The 20575-nt window shown below is 41.9% G+C and overlaps 3 protein-coding genes and 2 long non-coding RNA genes across 5 annotated transcripts in view; 2 read left to right on the top strand and 3 right to left on the bottom strand.

Annotated features, from left to right (window-relative positions):
• Positions 1-20575, bottom strand: part of LOC5501806 (von Willebrand factor D and EGF domain-containing protein) — a 125575-nt gene that overhangs the window by 42299 nt on the left and 62701 nt on the right. The window lies entirely within an intron of this gene.
• LOC5500166 (tripartite motif-containing protein 45) overlaps positions 1-20575 on the bottom strand; it is a 46059-nt gene that overhangs the window by 18687 nt on the left and 6797 nt on the right. The gene's annotated exons all lie outside the window — the stretch shown is intronic.
• LOC116611553 overlaps positions 14-20575 on the top strand; it is a 29449-nt gene continuing 8887 nt past the window's right edge. The window contains exon 1 of the long non-coding RNA XR_007306418.1: positions 14-67. This is a non-coding gene — a long non-coding RNA (uncharacterized LOC116611553). The remainder of the gene's footprint in view (positions 68-20575) is intronic.
• LOC5500596 overlaps positions 7826-20575 on the bottom strand; it is an 89223-nt gene continuing 76473 nt past the window's right edge. Inside the window, exons 4-7 of the mRNA XM_048721325.1 lie at positions 16913-17100; positions 14861-15782; positions 13446-13688; positions 7826-8913 (exon numbers count right to left, since the gene is read on the bottom strand). Of these exons, the coding sequence (XP_048577282.1) occupies positions 8588-8913; positions 13446-13688; positions 14861-15782; positions 16913-17100 (1679 nt within the window). The 3' untranslated portion in view covers positions 7826-8587. The remainder of the gene's footprint in view (positions 8914-13445; positions 13689-14860; positions 15783-16912; positions 17101-20575) is intronic.
• On the top strand, positions 17031-18614 carry LOC125559754. Its single transcript, XR_007306422.1, has 2 exons — positions 17031-17488; positions 17655-18614. It is a non-coding gene; the product is annotated as an uncharacterized LOC125559754 (long non-coding RNA).

Raw genomic sequence — 20575 nt, forward strand, 5'->3', positions numbered from 1 at the left:
CTCTTATCTAGTGATTGCTCACAGGGCAGCTAAAGAGAAGCAGAGAGCAAAGGCAGATACAAAGAAGGTAACTACAGGGGTCATTTGTGTCACATGTGCTATGTACCCCTTGTATACACCATGTGCCCACACCCTAATCTGTGTACCCTGTATACCCCACCCAGTTATGCACCCTTCACGCCCACCCCACGATGTGTACCCTCTATACACCTATTTCAAATGTGTTGTAACCTGCGGTGGTTCATGGGAAACGCATAGATGACTGAATATTGTATCTGAAAGCCATGTGAGTTTTCATGATAAAGTAAACAAGATATCTACATCTTTTGAAACCTCAATTTTTATTTTATTTATGTTTCTTTGCATATTTACTTGATACCCAGAAAGCACTGTGGGTTACAATACACAGATTCTCCTAGTGCAACCTTATTTGAAATAGGTGTACACCACCCAGCTTTACACCCTTCATAAACCCGACAATATGTACCTTGTAGACTTCCACAACTTTGCACCCTTTGCCCACACCCAAATCTGTCTACTTTGTATACACCCCATAGCTTTGCACCCTTGGTACACACCCAAATCTGTGTACCCTGTATACACCCCATAGCTTTACACCCTTGGTACACACCCAAATCTGTCTACCCTGTATACATCCCATAGCTTTGCACCCTTGGTACACACCCAAATCTGTCTACCCTGTATACACCCCATAGCTTTGCACCCTTGGTACACACCCAAATCTGTGTACCCAGTATACACCCCATAGCTTTGCACCCTTGGTACACACCCAAATCTGTGTACACAGTATACACCCCATAGCTTTGCACCATTGGTACACACCCAAATCTGTCTACCCTGTATACACCCCATAGCTTTGCACCCTTGGTACACACCCAAATCTGTCTACCCAGTATATACCCCATAGCTGTGCACCCTTGGTACACACCCAAATCTGTCTACTCTGTATACACCCCATAGCTTTGCACCCTCGATACACACCCAAATCTGTCTACTCTGTATACACCCCATAGCTTTGCACCATTGGTACACACCCAAATCTGTCTACGCTGTATACACCCCATAGCTTTGCACCCTTGGTACACACCCAAATCTGTCTACCCTGTATACACCCCATAGCTTTGCACCCTTGGTACACACCCAAATCTGTGTACCCTGTATACACCCAATAGCTTTGCACCCTTGGTACACACCACCTCCTTTTCCCTCTACATTCCAAATCCCCTTCCATTACCTCTACATTCCAACTCCCCTTCCCTCTACATTCTACCTCCCCTTCCCTTCCCTCTACATCCCACCTCCCCCTCACCAAGCCTCACACTAAACCCCCTCCCCCTCACCAAGCCTCACACTTAACCCCCTCCCCCTTACCAAGCATCACACTTTACCCCCTCACCAAGCCTACACTTCACCCCCTCCCCCTCACCAAGCCTCACACTTCACCCCCTCCCCCTCACCAAGCCTCACACTTCACCCCCTCCCCCTCACCAAGCCTTACACTTCACCCCCTCCTCCTCACCAAGCCTAACACTTCACCCCCTTTCCCTCACCAAGCCTCACACTTCGAACCCCTTCCCCTCACCAAGCCTCACACTAAACCCCCTCCCCCTCACCAAGCCTCACACTTAACCCCCTCCCCCTTACCAAGCATCACACTTCACCCCCTCCCCTTCACCAAGCATCACACTTCACCCCCTCCCCCTTACCAAACCTCACACTTCACCCCTTCTCTCTCACCAAGCATAACATTTCACCCCCTCCCCCTTACCAAGCCTCACACTTCACCCCCTCCTCCTCACCAAGCCTAACACTTCACCTTCTCCCCCCCTCACCAAGCCACACACCTCCCCGGCCCTCCCCCCTCACCAAGCCTTTCATTTCATCCCCTCCCCCTGCCTCGCTCTGCCTTTGCCTCCCCTTCCCCAGCGTTGCAATTCATTTCCCTCTCCCTGACCTTAACCCACCAGCCTACCCCATTTTTCCAAAGCCCCGTCATTCCTTCCCTCTAATCTTCCAATTTTCCACACGTCAATGGCTATGGTTGCACTACTTACAGCCCTGCCATTCCTTCCCTTTTATCTCCCAAAGCCCTGCCATTCCTTTCCTCTGATCTTCCAAAGCCCCGCCTTTCCTTCCCTCTGATCTTCCAAAGCCCCGCCATTCCTTCCCTCTGATCTTCCAATTTTCCACACGTCAATGGCTATGGAGGCACTACTTACCGTGCTCCCTAGTTTAGGCCTGATCCGACTTTGCAGGGGGTCATAAACACAATTTTCTCCTTTGTTCCTGCAAGACGTCATATTACTACTCAGTGTTGGACCATCGTACCACTCGATGTTGAAGGAGACGTTACTCCAAAGAGGAAAGGTGAAGTTGCACACCATGAATAGGTCCCTGTCGCAGGTAGTCAAGGGCTCCACCTTTGGCTTGGGGACCAGAAAACTCGGGAAAACGGCTTTCACGTCAGCTGTGATAATAGTACAAATACAATAGAACTCCGTTACTCTGAGAGAAAGAGAAATCAGTTCGAATTATTAGCCGAGGCTCTAGGTAAAGGAGCTTACATGGAAATATATTTGCTGTTCAATTTTTTTTATTGAAATCACGAACAAGTTATCGGTACCCTTATATGGGTCAAGGAAACCATCTAAAAAAAAAGACTGGCAACCGGAATAAGAAAAAAAAAGATATAGAAAGGAAATGTAGAGGAAATGCGGTTTGTGGAAACGATCAAAATAATGTGAGCGGAGAATTATTTCGGTTTGGAATTTGGATCATTAATTAAGATAATCCAAGAGAAATCGAGCTCACGAAAAATTAACCGCCTCGATTAAGTGGGGTTTTATTGTAATATACCAGTACTTCAATAAGATGTGTAGTACACATATAAAGGGAAAACTATCTTCCCAAATTTAAAAACTGGAATTCGACTCTCGGTGTATTGTATTCATTGTTCTGGTAAGACCACGACAGCTTGGGCTTTTTGTTTCTACTCAAATTTAAAAAAATATATATACAAGGTTAAGACAAGTCGGGGCGAGGTTGTGTCCCCCCACCAAATAATATCCACATGTTTTTGTATCGCCCCCCCTCCCCCCGATAACAGTCACAGTCTGTCACAGCTCTGATATGTCTGGATTGAAGATATGGAATACCTGTGCAATTTGGTCCACTTAAGCCTTCGTCGCAGGGTATTCCATCGCCTTGAAAAAAGGATACAGTTTAAAAACCAAAAATGCCTACCAAACATTCCTCAAACGTTTGCTTTTCTACCACTTTGTAGAGATGTGTACAGTGTTACATAATACACCACTGATATTTACAAACAGAATCACGCAAGCAGCGCAGCCATTCATGGTCACGCACTAAGCAAAGCTGTGCTCGTTGCGTGACCATTTATGGTCACTTACAAGCACAGCCATTTATAGTCACGCAACGAGCACAGACATTCATGGTCACTCAACGAGCTTAGCCATTTATCATTACGGAAGGAGCACAGCCGTTCAAGGTCACAGAACAGGCACATCCATTCATGGTCACGCAACGAGCACAGCCATTCATAGTCACGCAACGAGGACAGCCATTCACGGTCACACAACGAGCACAGCCATTCATGGTCACGCAACGAGCTTAGCCATTCATCATTACGCAAGAAGCACAGCCATTTATGGTCACGCAACAAGTACAGCCATTCATAGTCACGCAACGAGGATAGCCATTCATGGTCACACAACGAGCACAGCCATTCATGGTCACACAACGAGCGCAGCCATTCATGGTCACGCAGCGAGCACAGTCATAAATGGTCACGCAACGAGCACAGCCATTCATAGTCACGCAACGAGCGCAGCTATTCATGGTCACGCAACGAGCACAGCCATTCATGGTCACGCAACAAGAACAGCCATTCATGGTCACACAACGCTTTCCTCGCGTGACCAGCTCCAATAACTGGTGTCCCGAAAACCTACCTGCGCAGTACGCCATTGAGCACCCATAAGGAGGTCGAAGATAGTAGACATAGTACCCTCCGCTGCACATCTCCACGCACATGTCAATAGACCGGAAGCAGCCGTTGTTCCTGTTATTGACGTTAACGCACGCGGTAGTTTCCTTGGTTGCCCCAATCGTTTCTGGGTGGGTCCCCCTCATCCATATCGGCGCTAAGGTTCCACACATGTTCGGCTCGGGTTTAGTGGTCGGGATCTCGCCGCCGACACTGCTAGTGAACCGATACCATCCGGGCTGAAGGAGGTAGTCGCACAAGGCGGGCTGCGGTCTTTTGTATCTGTATTTTGTGCTTCTATGCGGGTCTTTAATCGGGATGTAGTTCGCTGCTGAGCAGGGGTCGGCGGGCCTTGGGCAGCTTCTCCCGTCGGACGTTCCCTTGAAGCCAGTAAAGGCGTAAAGAACAAGGATACAAGCTGCAAATCTTCCCATTATCAATTAGCTTTAGCTCAGAGGGAAAAAAAGAAAAGTAAAGTTGAGGGTGGCGATTTCAAAATCACTTGGGCGCATGCTCAAAATCCGGGCCACTGTGGAAGCGCAAAGCAAGACCGCACAGGCCGCGGGCATGTCCTTTAAACCAAGACCGCACAGGCCGCGGGCATGTCCCTTAAACCAAGACCGCACAGGACGCGGGCATGTCCCTTAAACCAAGACCGCACAGGCCGCGGGCATGTATCTTAAACCTAGACCGCACAGGCCGCGGGCATGTATCTTAAACCAAGATCGCACAGGCCGCGGGCATGTCCCTTTAACCTCGATTTACCAGTTTCTGCTAAAAACCAATATGTGGGAAAATATTTCCAAACTATTAACGAATAAAAACTATGCTATATGGCGTGAAGCACACATATAAATAGATGAATCCTCCTTCACAGCAATCACAATAAAGATACTTCTAGAGATAGAAATATACTCTTCGTGTTTTTGTACCATCCTGAATGGATAGAGTGATTAGGAACCAGGGTCTGGATGTCTTTAGTCAGTTAAATCTTTTATAATTTGTCGGTAGTCAGGAAGAATTATCGGTCTTTGTCGGTAGTCGGTAAATCTAAATTAGTATTCGCTTTTGTACCAGATTTTATGTATAAACTAGATTAAACATTATTTAGGATTGAGTAGTAATTGATAACTTATTGATAATAAATTAATTATGGATTAATAATTGACAGAAAAGTTGATGCAACATGAAAAACAGTGCAGATTCTGAAATGACGTATTTTGTAGATTGACGATGGAAGTAAAGAGTAAAAAGACGGGAAATAATGTCTGTAGTCGACAAATATTTTTTGTCGCTAGTCACTAGTTTTCATGTTTTGTCGGTAGTCGGTTACTCTTCAGGCCGTTTGTCGCCAGTCGGTTAACCCCATCCAGACCATCATGTTATGCAGAGTTATGCACTGCCTTGCATATTCCTATTATTGCGATATTGTCGTGATACTGTCGACAGTATTATTGTTTCTTTTTTTCTACAAAAAAAGCATGTTTTTAGTATAGGGTAAAGCCAGTAAGCACTCCATAGTGTTTTATTCCGTGGATTATTACGGGAACATTTGTGGGCATATTATGTTTTTGGGGATCATTCGCGCGCCGGGGATCATTTGCGGTCCTATACAGACCCGAGTTTGAGATGTGCTCGCTAATAAACAGCGGTTGAGAGAGATTAGAGGGGATCAAAGTGGTTTCTAAAGACCACATTCTTATCACATCATCTTTAAGTTATGAATAGTAAGAGAAGATTTGAGATATTTGCGCCTTTTTGGTTTGTACTTATACTGTACATCTGCTTCAAAACACTCTCTTATGATGCTGAATGGATCATAAAGATCTTTTAGATACGAGTTAAGACATAATACGAATAGCATAGGGACTTTTAGATACGAGCTAAGACATAACACGAATAGCATAGGGACTTTTAGATACGAGCTTAAAGACATAACACGAATAGCATAGGGACTTTTAGATACGAGCCAAGACATAAAACGAATAGCATAGGGACTTTTAGATACGAGCTAAGACATAACACGAATAGCATAGGGACTTTTAGATACGAGCCAAGACATAACACGAATAGCATAGGGGCTTTTAGATACGAGCTACGACATAACACGAATAGCATAGGGACTTTTAGATACGAGCTAAGACATAACACGAAGAGCATAGGGACTTTTAGATACGAACTAAGACATAAGACGAATAGCATAGGGACTTTTAGATACGGGCTAAGACATAACACGAAGAGCATAGGGACTTTTAGATACGGGCTAAGACATAACACGAATAGCATAGGGACTTTTAGATACGAGCCAAGACATAACACGAATAGCATAGGGACTTTTAGATACGAGCTAAGACATAACACGAATAGCATAGGGACTTTTAGATACGAGCTAAGACATAACACGAATAGTATAGGGACTTTTAGATACGAGCTAAGACATAAAACGAATAGCATAGTGACTTTTAGATACGAGCTAAGACATAAAACGAATAGTATAGGGACTTTGAGATACGAGCTAAGACATAACACGAATAGCATAGGGACTTTTAGATACTAGCTAAGACATAACACGAATAGCATAGGGACTTTTAGATACTAGCTAAGACATAACACGAATAGCATAGGGACTTTTTGATACGAGCTAAGACATAACACGAATAGCATAGGGACTTTTAGATACGAGCTAAGACATAACACGAATAGCATAGGGACTTGGAAAGGCTAATTGTATTATTGACGCTAAGAGTGTCAATTTTGAGCGATGTTTTAGGAAACAAAGCTCCTTAAAGAAAACTTGGATTGACTCCGAGTAAGATGTCGCCTGGACGCGGAAGTTAAAACACAAAGGTAACACAGGTTTTCGCGTTCTCAGGTTCTCTAAGCGGCCAGCTATAGAAACATAAGGCACGTTTATAAGCTAAATGAAAATATACTTGATATACTTATCTGATACAGCCGCAACCAGTCTATTCTGGACCTATGAATTCAGAAAACTAACCTTACGTCTACATTGAACGCCAGTCACAAATCATTACGTTTAATTGATTATTCTTCACGTCTAGCGGCGTTTCCATATTAGTCGTTATTTAACCTCATATGTAAAATGCAAAAATACCGTTAAAATGGCGAATAGTGACCGTGGTGTGAATTAACTAACGTTTGAGGCCCTCCCCCAAATCGCAGCTCAAAATAAGTAACCCTCTCCCCAAACATACCAGCACTCCCCCCACCCCCCGTTAAATAATTACTCTTCCCTACAAATAAAAACTGTATGGGACAAGTTAAGGTGTGTCTTGGGCATGTTTTCGATAAAAAGTGGTTTGATTTTGGGATACCTTGATATACTAAAAAAAAGTAACAACTTTATTCACTGACAAAAGTGTCAATCTTCTAGCACGGCACACGTCTCGATAATAGGGACTCTCTTAAACGGGGTCAACAATTCACCGGAAGAAACTTTCACTCAGACCAACCATCACTATTATTCTCCCAATGACGAAGGCAGGGACCCCTGAATGGTCGATGTCCGATATTCGTATATTCTCTCATAATAATGGCAACGTTTGTATGCTCGCGCATATTCTTATTTGAATAAGACGTAGTGCTTCGGTGGGAATGTATGTTCATCAGAACATATGAAACGGATAAACCACTACAAATACCACAGAGAAGACAGAACTCCAGGAAATTTCACTACACAAAAATGCGATACCCGAATTCTATACCCCAAAATACGTGACTTATTACCCCCCTCACAAGTGTTATAATGCCATAACGAGGAGACTGTGCATCCAATAATAGGAGGCTACATACATGCAACTTTATTTGTCCACAAATTTCTATACATTTCAATAGGTATATTACATTATACATGAATATGATGTAATAAAAAATAATATAAAAGGTGACGAGTGCCCATGGTTAAAATGCTTAACCAGAGTCACCATTCAGGCCCTAAGGGAGTGTCATCCCTCAAGACTCAGGATACCTTAATTTAAGGTCCCCAATTGATTGTCATATAATCCCCCTTTACCCTCAGCTTAATTATTGAACAGACTTCTCCCCTAAACTATTTCACAATCTTGTATATCTAAAAGCCTCGCTTTAAATGGCTTATTACAGCAGTAATCCGTCACAGATTTTGAACATCAAAAATGCATTGTTTTTGAAAGCCAGTTAAAATAATCAAAACTTCTAAGCTGCACTGGTGTTATAGAATCCTGAACTAAGCTCGAGATGTACATACACACTTCAAATAAGGCTGCACTAAAGAATCCTTGTGCCCGCGTTGGCTCATGGGTATAAAAAAAATGAGCAAATTCAAATTTAAAACTGATTTTTTTTTCATCTTTTTTGTGCTTTTTACCACTTGCACTGGGGTTTTCATAACATGTAGTTTTGTGATTTACATGCTACCCATGATGCATTCGCGGGTCACAACACATGTATTTCCACAATACATCCTAATTCAAAATCAGTAATTTCATGACACAGTACCAACTAACAAATATTTATACATCTTTATGTCTATTGTCACTTTACAGGCGTTCAAAGCTGTATTCAGTCCAACACCTCGTGAAACACCTCCATTTCGTCGGGTCTGAATGACCAGGTGCCAGCAAAGACGTCACACGGGCCATCAGATGTGACGCCCTGGGGACGAGCGTACGTGTGTGACCACGTATAGGACCCTTCATTACCCCCCGCGTTGTCAGCGATGTACAGGTCACGACCACAACCAAACACCGGACCGCAACTTGTGTGGTCCCAAATGGCCTGTTCATCTGGCGTGCGCCTCAATGGCAACTTTTTAGGGCGGTAGCCATTCTTGTTACACAGCGTGAACAAGAATGACCTGCTGGAGGACTGCCATCTTCGGTCACTCACTTTGAAGAAAACAAAACAAAATGCGTTATTTTTATAATAAAAACTAGAATAAATACGACAAAAATTGTGTTTTGGTATATCATAACAGCTGAACTCGTATAATTTAAATGCTCAAATGTCAGAATTGTCACTTTTCGTTAGTATGACCAAATAATAATAATAAAAAAAATAGTAAAGAAGCTTCTATGCATTCATGAATTGTGTCTTTTCCAGTTAAGACCTGCTTCTTGCGACCCGCGTAAAGTTTTCTCAGATACGGGGTTTCCACCCTCCAGATATCGGCACTGAAAAATATCACTTCCCGGCTTGCAGAAATGTCCAATTTTTTTCATAAAGAGGGGGGAGGGGAGGGGGGAGATAGCCCTTTTCGAGGATAGAAAATAAGTTAAAGTAAAAGATCTTTTAACCCCCATCCCATTTAAGCCCCTGTCTATAATAATTAAGCCCCACCCCTGCCTGATTTGGGTTTTGTTTTTTTGTACAAAGGAAGTAATATAAATACTTATTAATAGCATCTAAGACTTTATAGGAACCAAAATACCTAGTGTCGGATCTGAAAAAAAAATGAAATAAGTCCCCTGTGTAACCAAGCAGATTTCTTCGGCACTAAAAAGGAAATAAGCGACAGGGGCCTATCAGAGATTTTACGATGATTTATTAGAGGCCGTTTTCGTAGCCTACCTGTAGGCTTTGATAGTTTTTCCGGCACTAAAACGCCAAAAACACAAAGTTCGAGGCGGCCGGATTATGCGAGCTCGAAATATAAATATTATTATATAAATAGTAATTCATATCTTTTGATAAATAAGATACTAGTTATCATAATATTATTATATTAAACTACAAAACTATTTTGTCGCGTGATATATCTAGGGACATTAATCTCTTACTCACAACCCTTAAATGGAGCTTCAATGGAGCCTTTCGGGAATGTAATTACAGCCACAACAAGGGTGAAAAGAATTATCTGCGAAATTCTTTATAGGTAAAAAAGCAAAAAGAATCATAAAACTATTGAGATGATTATAACAGTAATGATACAAAACTCCCTGCTTTTCTATGAATTAATATCTGAGGCAATTAAACAGTAGGCAAATAACAGAATTACTAGAAAAATAAATTTGCCAAGATATCAGAAATTCTTCTAAATTGCTCGATTTTAATAACCTTTACTTCTAGTATTGTCCAAGGACAAATCTAGTTAGTAAATTGCTCGATTTTAATAACCTTTACTTCTAGTATTGTCCGAAGACAATTCTAGTTAGTTTGAAAACATTTCCCTGCACCAAACAGCAAAATTTAACGGGTTTGTACAGGACCCGAAATGATCCCAGGACCCGAAACGATCCCAGGACCCGAAATGATCCCCAAAAGTACCCCAACTGATCCTCGGACCCGAAACGATACCGAGGAGTCCCCGAAATCAACCCCAAGGAATTACGGTAATGGACAAAGGGAAAGCAGAAGAAATACTTGCAATTCTTGAAGCATAATAAAGGGTTAACAGCGACTCGGTTTCTAAACAACGTGACTTAAAAATATTAAATTCCAACACAATACTTCTATTTATTACATTGCCCGGCGTTAAACCCATAAACAGAGTCCAAAACAAATACACAACTTTAAATTGCTACTGAAAGGAATATAGCATAAACATAGCACAGCTTTGCTCAGATCAACCAAACTTTTGACCTTCCATCACACTCTTAACATTTTGCGGTTCCGACACATGACTCCGACACTATAAATCTCATTTCCGGTAAACATCACCCCTAAAAATTAATATTCATCTGACAACCAAACATGTATTTCACCACGAAATCCTTGTTCACACGAGCGAATATTCACCGACACATTTTAGGCAGCCGGTTTGGCCGAGAAGATGGAATGACAAAAGCACACTGAGTAATACACTCGAACAACCCTTCTACTACCGATGCAAAATATTAAGAAGATGTGAAAGCAATATTATGTGAGTTTTGAATTTCCTCATGTAGTCGTGCGTACACCCCGGCATGATCTCATGATATGATAGGTCTTTCATTCACCGAAAACAAACATGCCAAAAAATAACTTTAAAACTTTTCGCTTCCTATGTAAAGCAGCATGTCCCATCTGTAAAGACTATCTTTTATGGCTTGTTATGTAAAAATGATTTATCCACGCCGGGCTCCTCAAATTACTATCACAGGAATTGTTAGCTGACCCCAATTTCTGACTCAACCACTGTATTTTCCCCGCAGTCGTATATTAAAATCTTAATACTATAGTTTTAGTTAATGTAAATTTCCTTTTAATAACACAAACAAAGCTAAATGTTTCATATGTTTTTAAAACTGAAAGCCAATCCTTACACATTCCTTTAGTTGTCCATTACTGTAATTCCTTGGGGTTCATTTCGGGGACTCTTGGGGATCGTTTCGGGTCCTGGGATCAGTTGGGGTACTTTTGGGGATCATTTCGGGTCCTGGGATCGTTTCGGGTCCTGGGATCATTTCGGGTCCTGTACAGGTTCACCTTACGTGTTGCAATGAAAGGGGCTAACAAACTATTTTTTATTTGTCCATCCGATCCTTTTATCAGAAGATATGCGTAATTACATATTTGGTGGAAGGGGGAGGAAAAAGTAACAAGTATTGTCTGCCAGAGAAGGAACCCTACCACCGCCCTACTTGTATTCGGTTCATAAGATGATGTATTGCAAACGGGCTTTGTCGAGTTCATATAAAAAAAAGGACATCGTGACCGTCCACGGGAAAACGTACACTAAGGTTTTCAAACTCGTGGGCACGTGCACGGGCACACGCCGTTTAAACGGATTTTTTTTCCGTGACCACGTTACTTTTTCCGTTGACACGGATTTTTTTCCTGTGGCCACGGAAGAAAAAGCCGTGGGCACGCGGTAAAAAAGGCCGTTAAAAAGAATTTGAAAGGCCGTTGACACGGCTGTCAAGATTCCGTGTCTACGAATCAAGCACACGGATCGCGAGTCGTGAATGTTGAACTATTCGATTGAATCTTCCGATTTAAGTGAAAGTCGTTTTCACAACTTTGAGTCGTTGTGCTGGTTACGGCTTGATGTTAGGTAAACAATAAACACCGAAATCGGTATCAAACATTCACTGATCGTGGCCGCTCTAGTGAAATGGCACAGAAATAAATGAGAAATACTTATTCCTTATAATATGTGGGTTTATTTGGTGTGTGTTATGTAGCGATAACACGTAAATACAGGACGAGAGTTTTTTTTGTTATGAACTAGTCGCGGTTTCGGCTTCTTGTTAGAGAAAAAAAGAAACTCCGTTGGTATCAGACATTCGCTGATCATGACCGTTCTTGTGGAATCTTACAGAATTCATAATTCCTCATATTCCTCATAATTCGAGGATTTGTTTTATGTGTGTTATTTGCGGATATGTACGATAATGCGTAAATAAGTTTTTTTGTTAGACAAACTAGAAGCTCCGGAGTCGGTATCAAAGGTTTACTGATTATGGCCGCTCTAGTGAAATCGTACAGAAATAAATCAGAAATACTTATTCCTCATAATTCGAGGATTTATTTTATGTGTGCTATATGTGTATATGTAAGATTGCGTAAATAAGGGCGAAAGTTGTGTCATCAACTAGTGGCGATTTCAGCTTGTTTTTAGACAAACAAGAAACTCTGAAGTCGGTATTTTTGAGCAATTTCGCGGACTTTTCGAACATTTTGTCGCTTGTTTCGTCTTCGTTGTTGATCATGTTTTTCTTGTTTGATTTGATACTCGAGATGGTTTGATTTAAATACTTCGATATCGATAAACTAAGCTTTCTTATCAAGTATGCTCACTACTCTACGGCAATCGACGTGTTTATCTATGGAAGGAGGAGGAGGAACGGAGATAAACAGCGACAAAGAGTTGGCTGTAGTTTGAAATTGATGTTTACTCACTTCCCGCGATTTAGGGAGTAATGCATAGTCAAACATAACGCGGAGGCTTCAAAACTTTAACGTCCAGGATCCCGAGAACGTGATCATTAAACAGTTTCGGAGTTTAATGATAAAAGACTTAGAATTTTAAGCAGTTTAAGAGTTAAATGATAAATAAAAATCCTCATTGACCTTCATTCAAAATCTTTGCGGCCTATCATCCGATGTCCACGACGTACACTCGATTGTCTGCAATCCTCCATACGACTTTGAAAGCCGTGAACTTAAGTCTTCTCTACAGTTTAAAAAAATACTGAAAGTCGTGGGCTAAGATTGTGCAACCCGTGTCCACGTAAAGAATATCCGTAGACACGGGAAAAAAAATCCGTTTAATATCCGTTTGTTTTTGGCGTTTACACGGAAAACCTAAGTGTACGTTTTCCCACGGACGGTCACTCATGAGATGTCATCCTCCATCTCTTCCTAAGATTTACAAAAAGTAACGACACAGTTGAGGTAATGGACAAAAATAGGGCAAATGTTTTCTTTGTACAATAATGATCGGAAGTCCCGACCCTCACCCTGCTACGGCCCTTCTCGTATTCGTTAGTGTACTCACTTGTCCACGCTACGTCAGAGTAGCCACCAAACACGTATCGGCCCCCAACGCTCACGAGTACGATGTTCGGCGCTTTGCCGTTGCATTTTTCATGGAAGGTCCTGGCAGCCCAGCCATCTCTCTTTGCAGAGAAACACCTGACCCAGCGACTTTTCGGACTCTGCTGCACGGGCTTCAGGAATCTAAAGAGATCTCGGAGGTACTTTTGACCTTTGCCGCTGAGGATGGCGGACTTCTCAAGAACTGCAACGGAATTACACCATCAAGAGATATTACAGATAAAGGCTTGTACTTCATGGTATGTCCATATTGTATCCTTCTCCTCGTATTGAGCGATAACGAATTGGAAAACTAATCTTATGAAATACTTGCCTCGGGATAATCACGAGTATGTCTAGATAAGGAGATAAGTGTAATAAAAAGTAAAAATTTGGGGTAAACATCAACAGAAAAATACTTAAACAGGAGGCAATTCCCTAAAAATAACGATAGAGGCAAACAAGAAAGTTGTCAATGTTCTCGACGTCAACGTTGGATCTCGGGAACCAATCGTCCACAGAGAAAGCAATCACCCTAAAAACCTTATCAAGAACATTTCAATGCGGGTAAATAAACGCTTTAGCGAGATCTCTTCATCTGCAGAATGCTGAACAGAGCGGTGCCGGGATACCAACATGTGCTCGACCGCAGTGGATACCAGCACCGCCTGCAGTTCCAACGCCCAAAGACCCAGCAATAGGCAGAAACTGGAAATCACCCGTAAATCTGAGCGATGCAGCTACAACTACGCACTTACAAAAAGTTTGTAAATGCGCAAAAAGGGGACCCAGAGAAACCTGGAAATAGCCTGTAAATAGTCTGTAAATTGTCTGCAAACCTTTGGGATGGAACTAAAGCTTCCCATTGCATAGATTTCCAGACTATTTTCAGGGTTTTCTGGCTCCCGTTTTAGCGCATGCTCTTGGCATCCCTTCTCCGAATACGGATTATTTCCAGTATATTTACAGACATTCAAAGACTTTCTGTCATTGTGAGAAGACTCTAAACAATCTACATACTATTTACAGACAAATATGGCAATTACAGGGTTTAGAAATATATCTAGTATATATAAAGTCCAATTTTCGGTTAACTTCCCGTGTATAGACAGGCTATTTTAATACAATGGAACATGACACAGCTATAAGAGAATTTACCTTGCCCTTTATAAACTAAAATTGTCTTTGACAAAGAATCACAATACTCCTCGTCCACGCCTAAATAAACACCATCCCCTCCATCCATTGTATGTACAGTACCGCTTTCGAACATATGCACGTGCTCGCGAAAATTGCGAACAAAGCAACAACAGCTGTTACTGTTAGAGAGGATTACAGTTATTCATAATCAGGACACAACTGTATTGGAGAATTTACCTGTATGCTCAGATTCACCAATTGAGACTTGGCTTGATACATCAACTGAGATCTTCTTTGACATGGAACTCCAATATTCCTGATCCACTACAAGACGAACTCCACCCTCCATACAAGGCTGATCCACGGGTTTCTCTGCAAGACTCGATAGCTGGGATAGCACTTCATTCCTGATGGACAAGACATCCACATCATTTGCTTCCCTGCACATTCTCTCAGCAAACTCCAAACTGCTACGAGCACTTGCAAGTCTCATGGATAGATTCTGTCTCTGGGCAGTCAGCTGCTTCTCTTGCTTCTGACAAGCTGACTCGATCTCCCCTCTAAGATCTGATCGCATCTTCTCAAGAGCACCTATCTGCTTATCAATAAACTGATCCAGATCCCTTCTGGCCGCTCGTTTATTTTCGTCCAGATGTTGTTGAGCCTTTTCAAGCAATGCCATCGCCTGTTCAATGCCGGTGAGTTTTGATGTAACTTTTTTTGCTCTTTCCAATATTTCTTCTTTCTCTCGAGCGATAACATCACTTGTGAAAAGGTAGTCATGATTTTTATGATCAACAACGGTGCAATCTCGGCAAATCACTTCCTTACAAGATTCGCAAAACAGTTTCAGCTTTTCACCCTTGTGTTTGGTGCAGTAGGAAGTTTTGCTCATTGCAAGTAACTTTCCGCTTTTGATCTCATCAAGACTGAGGATAGTATGGTGTTGCAACGGTTGAAGTCTCTTATGAGCCGAGATACACTGCTCACAGACAAAGTGATCGCACTCGTTACATCTCCCTTGGGCAGGCTCGCCACTATCACACATTTGACAAACAGTTTTCTTCTTGGAGTCTTCAGATGTGAACAAAGAAAGAACAGAGATAATACTATTGATCATAAAGTTCACCTTCAAACTCGAAACATCAGCCGGGGAAATCTAAGAGGAAAAAAAAACAGGTTTAATAAAATTCGCATATCACCATTTAAAAATCAAAAGGGAGGACCATTTTAGATCAGCCTTATTGTGGTCTATGCTACGCTGGATTGTATTAATATAATAATTAATTCTTATCATTTAACTGTTTAATACTCATAAACTATTAAAAGAATGGATATAAATTTCTTGTGGAAAGAATTCAAGTTCACAGTGATTCGTACATATTTAGGGAAAGTTCATTTATTATCCCGAGCGGGGGGTGGGGGTTCGTGAGGATTTCGATAAAAGTAAGGAAAAAAATTAGTTGCCCCCCCCCCCCCCCCTTCAGGTGGAACAAAATTTTCCATGCCCCCCTTATGCCCCACCCCTCGAAAAAACCCGAGGAAAGAAGGAGCAAAGAAGGGAACAGCAACGCCAATGTTGAATGAACGCGAGCAAGGAATTCGCTGAAAACATTAATTCGGAAAAAGTGAAGGCACTTAATTTCTCAAATGTGCGACTAAATCCAGGTTGTCAACCTGATAAGGGTTGTTGCTATAATTGACACAGAAGAAGCAAAAAGGCTTTTTGTTCTTCTCCACGCGAGAAAAGCGCAGCAGCAGAAAAAAAAAAGAAAGAGAGAGAGAAGAAGACAGCTTGTAGCATTAGAGCGTTTTGGTAATGATTTCAATTATGGAACATAAGCATATAGAGGAAACCATGAATAAAAAAGGTGTATACAGGTTTACATAGCATCGATGAAACGTAGTTTAATACATATCCTTGACTCCTGGATTGTGCATGCCAAATAACTGGCCGCAAACTGAGACTCTTTGAAGCAAGAAGTCTGATTTGACACTTGGTCAAATTATTTAGAAGGGACAACACTCAAAGAAATCAGTGACCCCCCTTTTTAAAATCCACACACATTCGGCACCTCCACCTTTAGACCTCAGAAATTTCTCAAGGCCCCGCCACAGTATCCTCACGCCCCACCCCTCCCTCGGGATAATAAATGAACTTTCCCTTAGTTCTCAATTGAAAAGCACTATGTTGTTTAAATCAATTTGTTTGTCGCAGCAAAACGTTTGTTACACAAGTTGTGCCAAGGTCATTTAACTAATAGATGTATTTTTGATATGACAGATTACCTGGAATCCCGCCTTACAGAGGGGGCACACAAGTTTTCCTCTCCCTTCAGAGTGCACTGCCAGCTCTTCCAGGCAGTGCCGACAAAATGAGTGGAAGCAAGGCAGCACTCTAGGATCGTTGAAGTGCTCTATACACAAAGAGCACGTCACCTCATCCTCGAGGCGCCTGCTGGCGGATGTTGCCATTTCTTCAAGAAAAAACTAGAAAAGCATAAGAAAATGGTTATTCCATTGCTACTCATATCAGCCTTAAAAACACTATCAATATCCCTGAGAATTCTCTTATTTCTGTGATGATATAAAAAACTATGAATTATCAGCGCTGGGGAAGTTGCAGGTGGTTGAAGAGTCCAAAGCTACGAAAGCCGAGAAGGGCCATCAGATTTCAGAGATGATAATTTCAGAGATGATAATTTCAAGATGATAATTTCAGAGATTATAATTTCGGATAAATAATTCTGCCGGGTTAATGAGCATGCAGCACTACAAGCACTATGCAACACAACAATTCCCCCACAGCTACGTTCGGTCCTGAGGAGTTCTTCAAGTTTTTTCCCATATTCTGCCCTTACTAAGGTTTGTTTATATTCATAATTTATATTAGAATATGATATATTCCACGCTATTAGCGAGCAGGACAGATGTCGAAGCATAGACTTTCTTCGTTTGCAAGCCTAGCAGGGCTCGCAATAAAGAAAGGTATAATCATTCTGTTATGATATACTTAATCTCTTTATTTTAGGTCGAATAGAGAAAAGATTTTCACAAAATGTAAGTCACAACATAGTCTAAACATATTAACTACATGGTTTGAAACTAGCCAAGCTAAAATAACATGGTTTTTCTGCACCTTTTCATGGTTCTTCTTATCGCTGTTTAGAGCGTACTGTAAAGCTCATCTAAGTGCTGTGTGGCTTATTTGGAGAATGACTAGTCATCTTATCCATAGTAGATTTCCGGTTGAATTTAATATGTTGAATTATAAGACAATTATAAATTCTCAATTTATACCAAGAAAATAGATTCTTTCCATGCCCGTAACCAGAGTTTTTAATAGGGTGGCGCTAATTTGTATGGAACTTTTATACAAAACCTTACAACAAGGGTCAGGTGTTTGTATTGTAGCACATTTTAGTGGCGGATCCAAGGGGTTCGGCTCTCCCCTACCTACTCCTCCCCCCCCCCCCCAAATAAAAATTGTTGTAGGTTAATTAAAAAATGGCAAATGTGTTCTTATTGTTTCTGTTGTTCTCTTTTGACAGGCTACTGGTCATGTTGTTGTTGGTTAGCATGGATAAACCAACATATTGTGTCTTGCCCTCTTTTACGCCTGCTTCCGGTGATGATGATAGCAGTACAGAAGATTGCAAGTACTTTAGTCAAGATTACACAAACAAGGAAATAGCTAGTTTCCTAGTCTTGCGGCATGGTTTGGTTATTTCTGTCAGGACCGTGAAACGAACCCTTAAACTACTAAACCTCAGGCGTGCTCGTTCTGGGAACGAGTCTCCTATGGAAGCTATTGTTTACGCAGTCGTACAGATGTTGGAAAATAGCTGTGGTTCTTTTTTGGGGTACCGACAATTGACCAAGTGGTTATGGCGAAAATTTCAACTAATCGTTACGAGAGACACGATAATGAAATGGATCCGAATAATCGACCCAGAAGGTGTTGAGCGCCGTCGAAGGCGTCGGCTGAAAAGAAGAAAGTATGTTACTCCAGGCCCTAATTTTTTATGGCACATTGATGGATGGGATAAACTTGCACCGTTTGGATTCTTTATCCATTGACGGCTATTCAAGGCGAATTATCTGGCTAGAGGTCGCGTCGACAAATAAAAACCCAATTGTAGTCGCTTCTTTCTACCTGGGTGTAGTGGCAAAACTTGGTGGCGTCGCAAGACGAATACGTTCCGATAGAGGGACAGAAAACACAGTCATCAGTTCACTGCAGCAGTTTTTCAGGTGGCAGGATGACGAGTTCTTATCGGCCAAAAGTTTTATCCAGGGTAAAAGTAGTTTCAACCAGCGCATAGAAGCCTGGTGGTCTAAGCTTCGGGATGGAGGAGGAGGGTGGTGGATAAACTTATTCAAAGATATGCGAGATTCTGGAATTTATAACGACGATGACTGTCTGACAAACGAATGCTTGAAATTTTGTTTCCTTCCTATCCTGCGTAAAGAACTACACCTCGTTGCAGAGCTTTGGTACACCCACACCATTGCAAGTCAAAAGCGCCACGAAGTCATTGGTGGAAAGCCAGGTGTGCTCTTTTTCATGCCGGAGCTATACAATACAGAACACTATCTACGCCATGTAGACTTAGAAGACGTGCAAGCCTGCAAGTGCATGTTTACCGAATCCTATGAAGACTACAGCGGAAATATGGAGGAGCTGGTGCAACTCATAAAGCCAAACTACACCCCACCAACTGACGCAGCTGAGGCTCTGGAATTATTTTCAGAAATCACACAGAAACTTAAAGAGTTTCACCAATTTTAATGTAGCAGATGATTAAGGAGACCGGATATTCACGTAACATGAGGACCATATTCACCCCGTTTTAGAAATATAATTATGTAGTTTATACAGAGACAATATAATGTTGTTGTCTTATTTAACTGGCTTTTGATGGCTTGTATTATATTCTATCCAAGGGCGGATCCAGTATTCCCAAAGGAAGGGGGGGGGGGGGGGGCACCGACGGAAGGTAAATGTGTGGAAAATAAATCCCATACATTACCACGGAGGGCATCGATATTTCCAGTGGAATCACACAACATCCGAAAGTTATGCTAATATTACGCATTGCTATTTTTACGGGACATCGAAATACTGCGGCATACCTATAAAAATTCCACACAATCATGTATTATGTAAATGAGATATGAGTGTCTTACACAGACACAAGGTCAATCAATCAATTTTATTTGTCACCTTTATGTAACTCTTTTAATTTTCATGTTTCTCCGCGTGATCATCTCATATCCTCTATCGTTATTGCTTGAATGTAAATTTCCTAATTATATGCGATGTCTTCGCCGCATCCTCGGTATCCATTGGTCGGATAAAGTGACGAATAACGAGGTCCTCGAAAGATCAGGTTTACCGACGCTTTTTACCCTACTCCGTCAACGCAGGTTGAGGTGGCTAGGTCACGTTTGTCGAATGGAAAATGGCCGTATTCCCAAAGATCTTCTTTACGGCGAGCTTGTACACGGATCAAGACCTGTAGGACGCCCGAAGCTCCGCTTCAAGGACTCATGCAAGCGTGATATGCTCGCAATCGGCCTCGACGTGGACAACTGGGAGAAGCTTGCCGAGGATCGCAGCAGATGGAGGTCTGAATGTGCTGCGGCACTCAACTCAGGGGAGTTAGAGCTGAAAAGAGAGGCCGAAGAAAGAAGGCAGTGGAGAAAGGCATCCGAAACTCGAACTGGGTCAAACCCATCTCCGACGTCTGTCCTCGTTTGTCGTTCATGTGGTCGCACATGTGCTTCGCGCATTGGGCTTTTTAGTCACGGAAAGAAATGTCAACTTTCATCGCGCTGATGTCATGGACACTGACTGTCCGAAGACTGCCTACTAGGTTACTCAGTAAACGTTACTCAGTAAAATTATCAACAAAACAACATAACATATGAACGCAACCGTGTTCTTGT

This window comes from Nematostella vectensis, chromosome 14, assembly GCF_932526225.1.
Source record: "Nematostella vectensis chromosome 14, jaNemVect1.1, whole genome shotgun sequence".
In the NCBI taxonomy this organism is placed as follows: Eukaryota; Metazoa; Cnidaria; class Anthozoa; order Actiniaria; family Edwardsiidae; genus Nematostella; species Nematostella vectensis.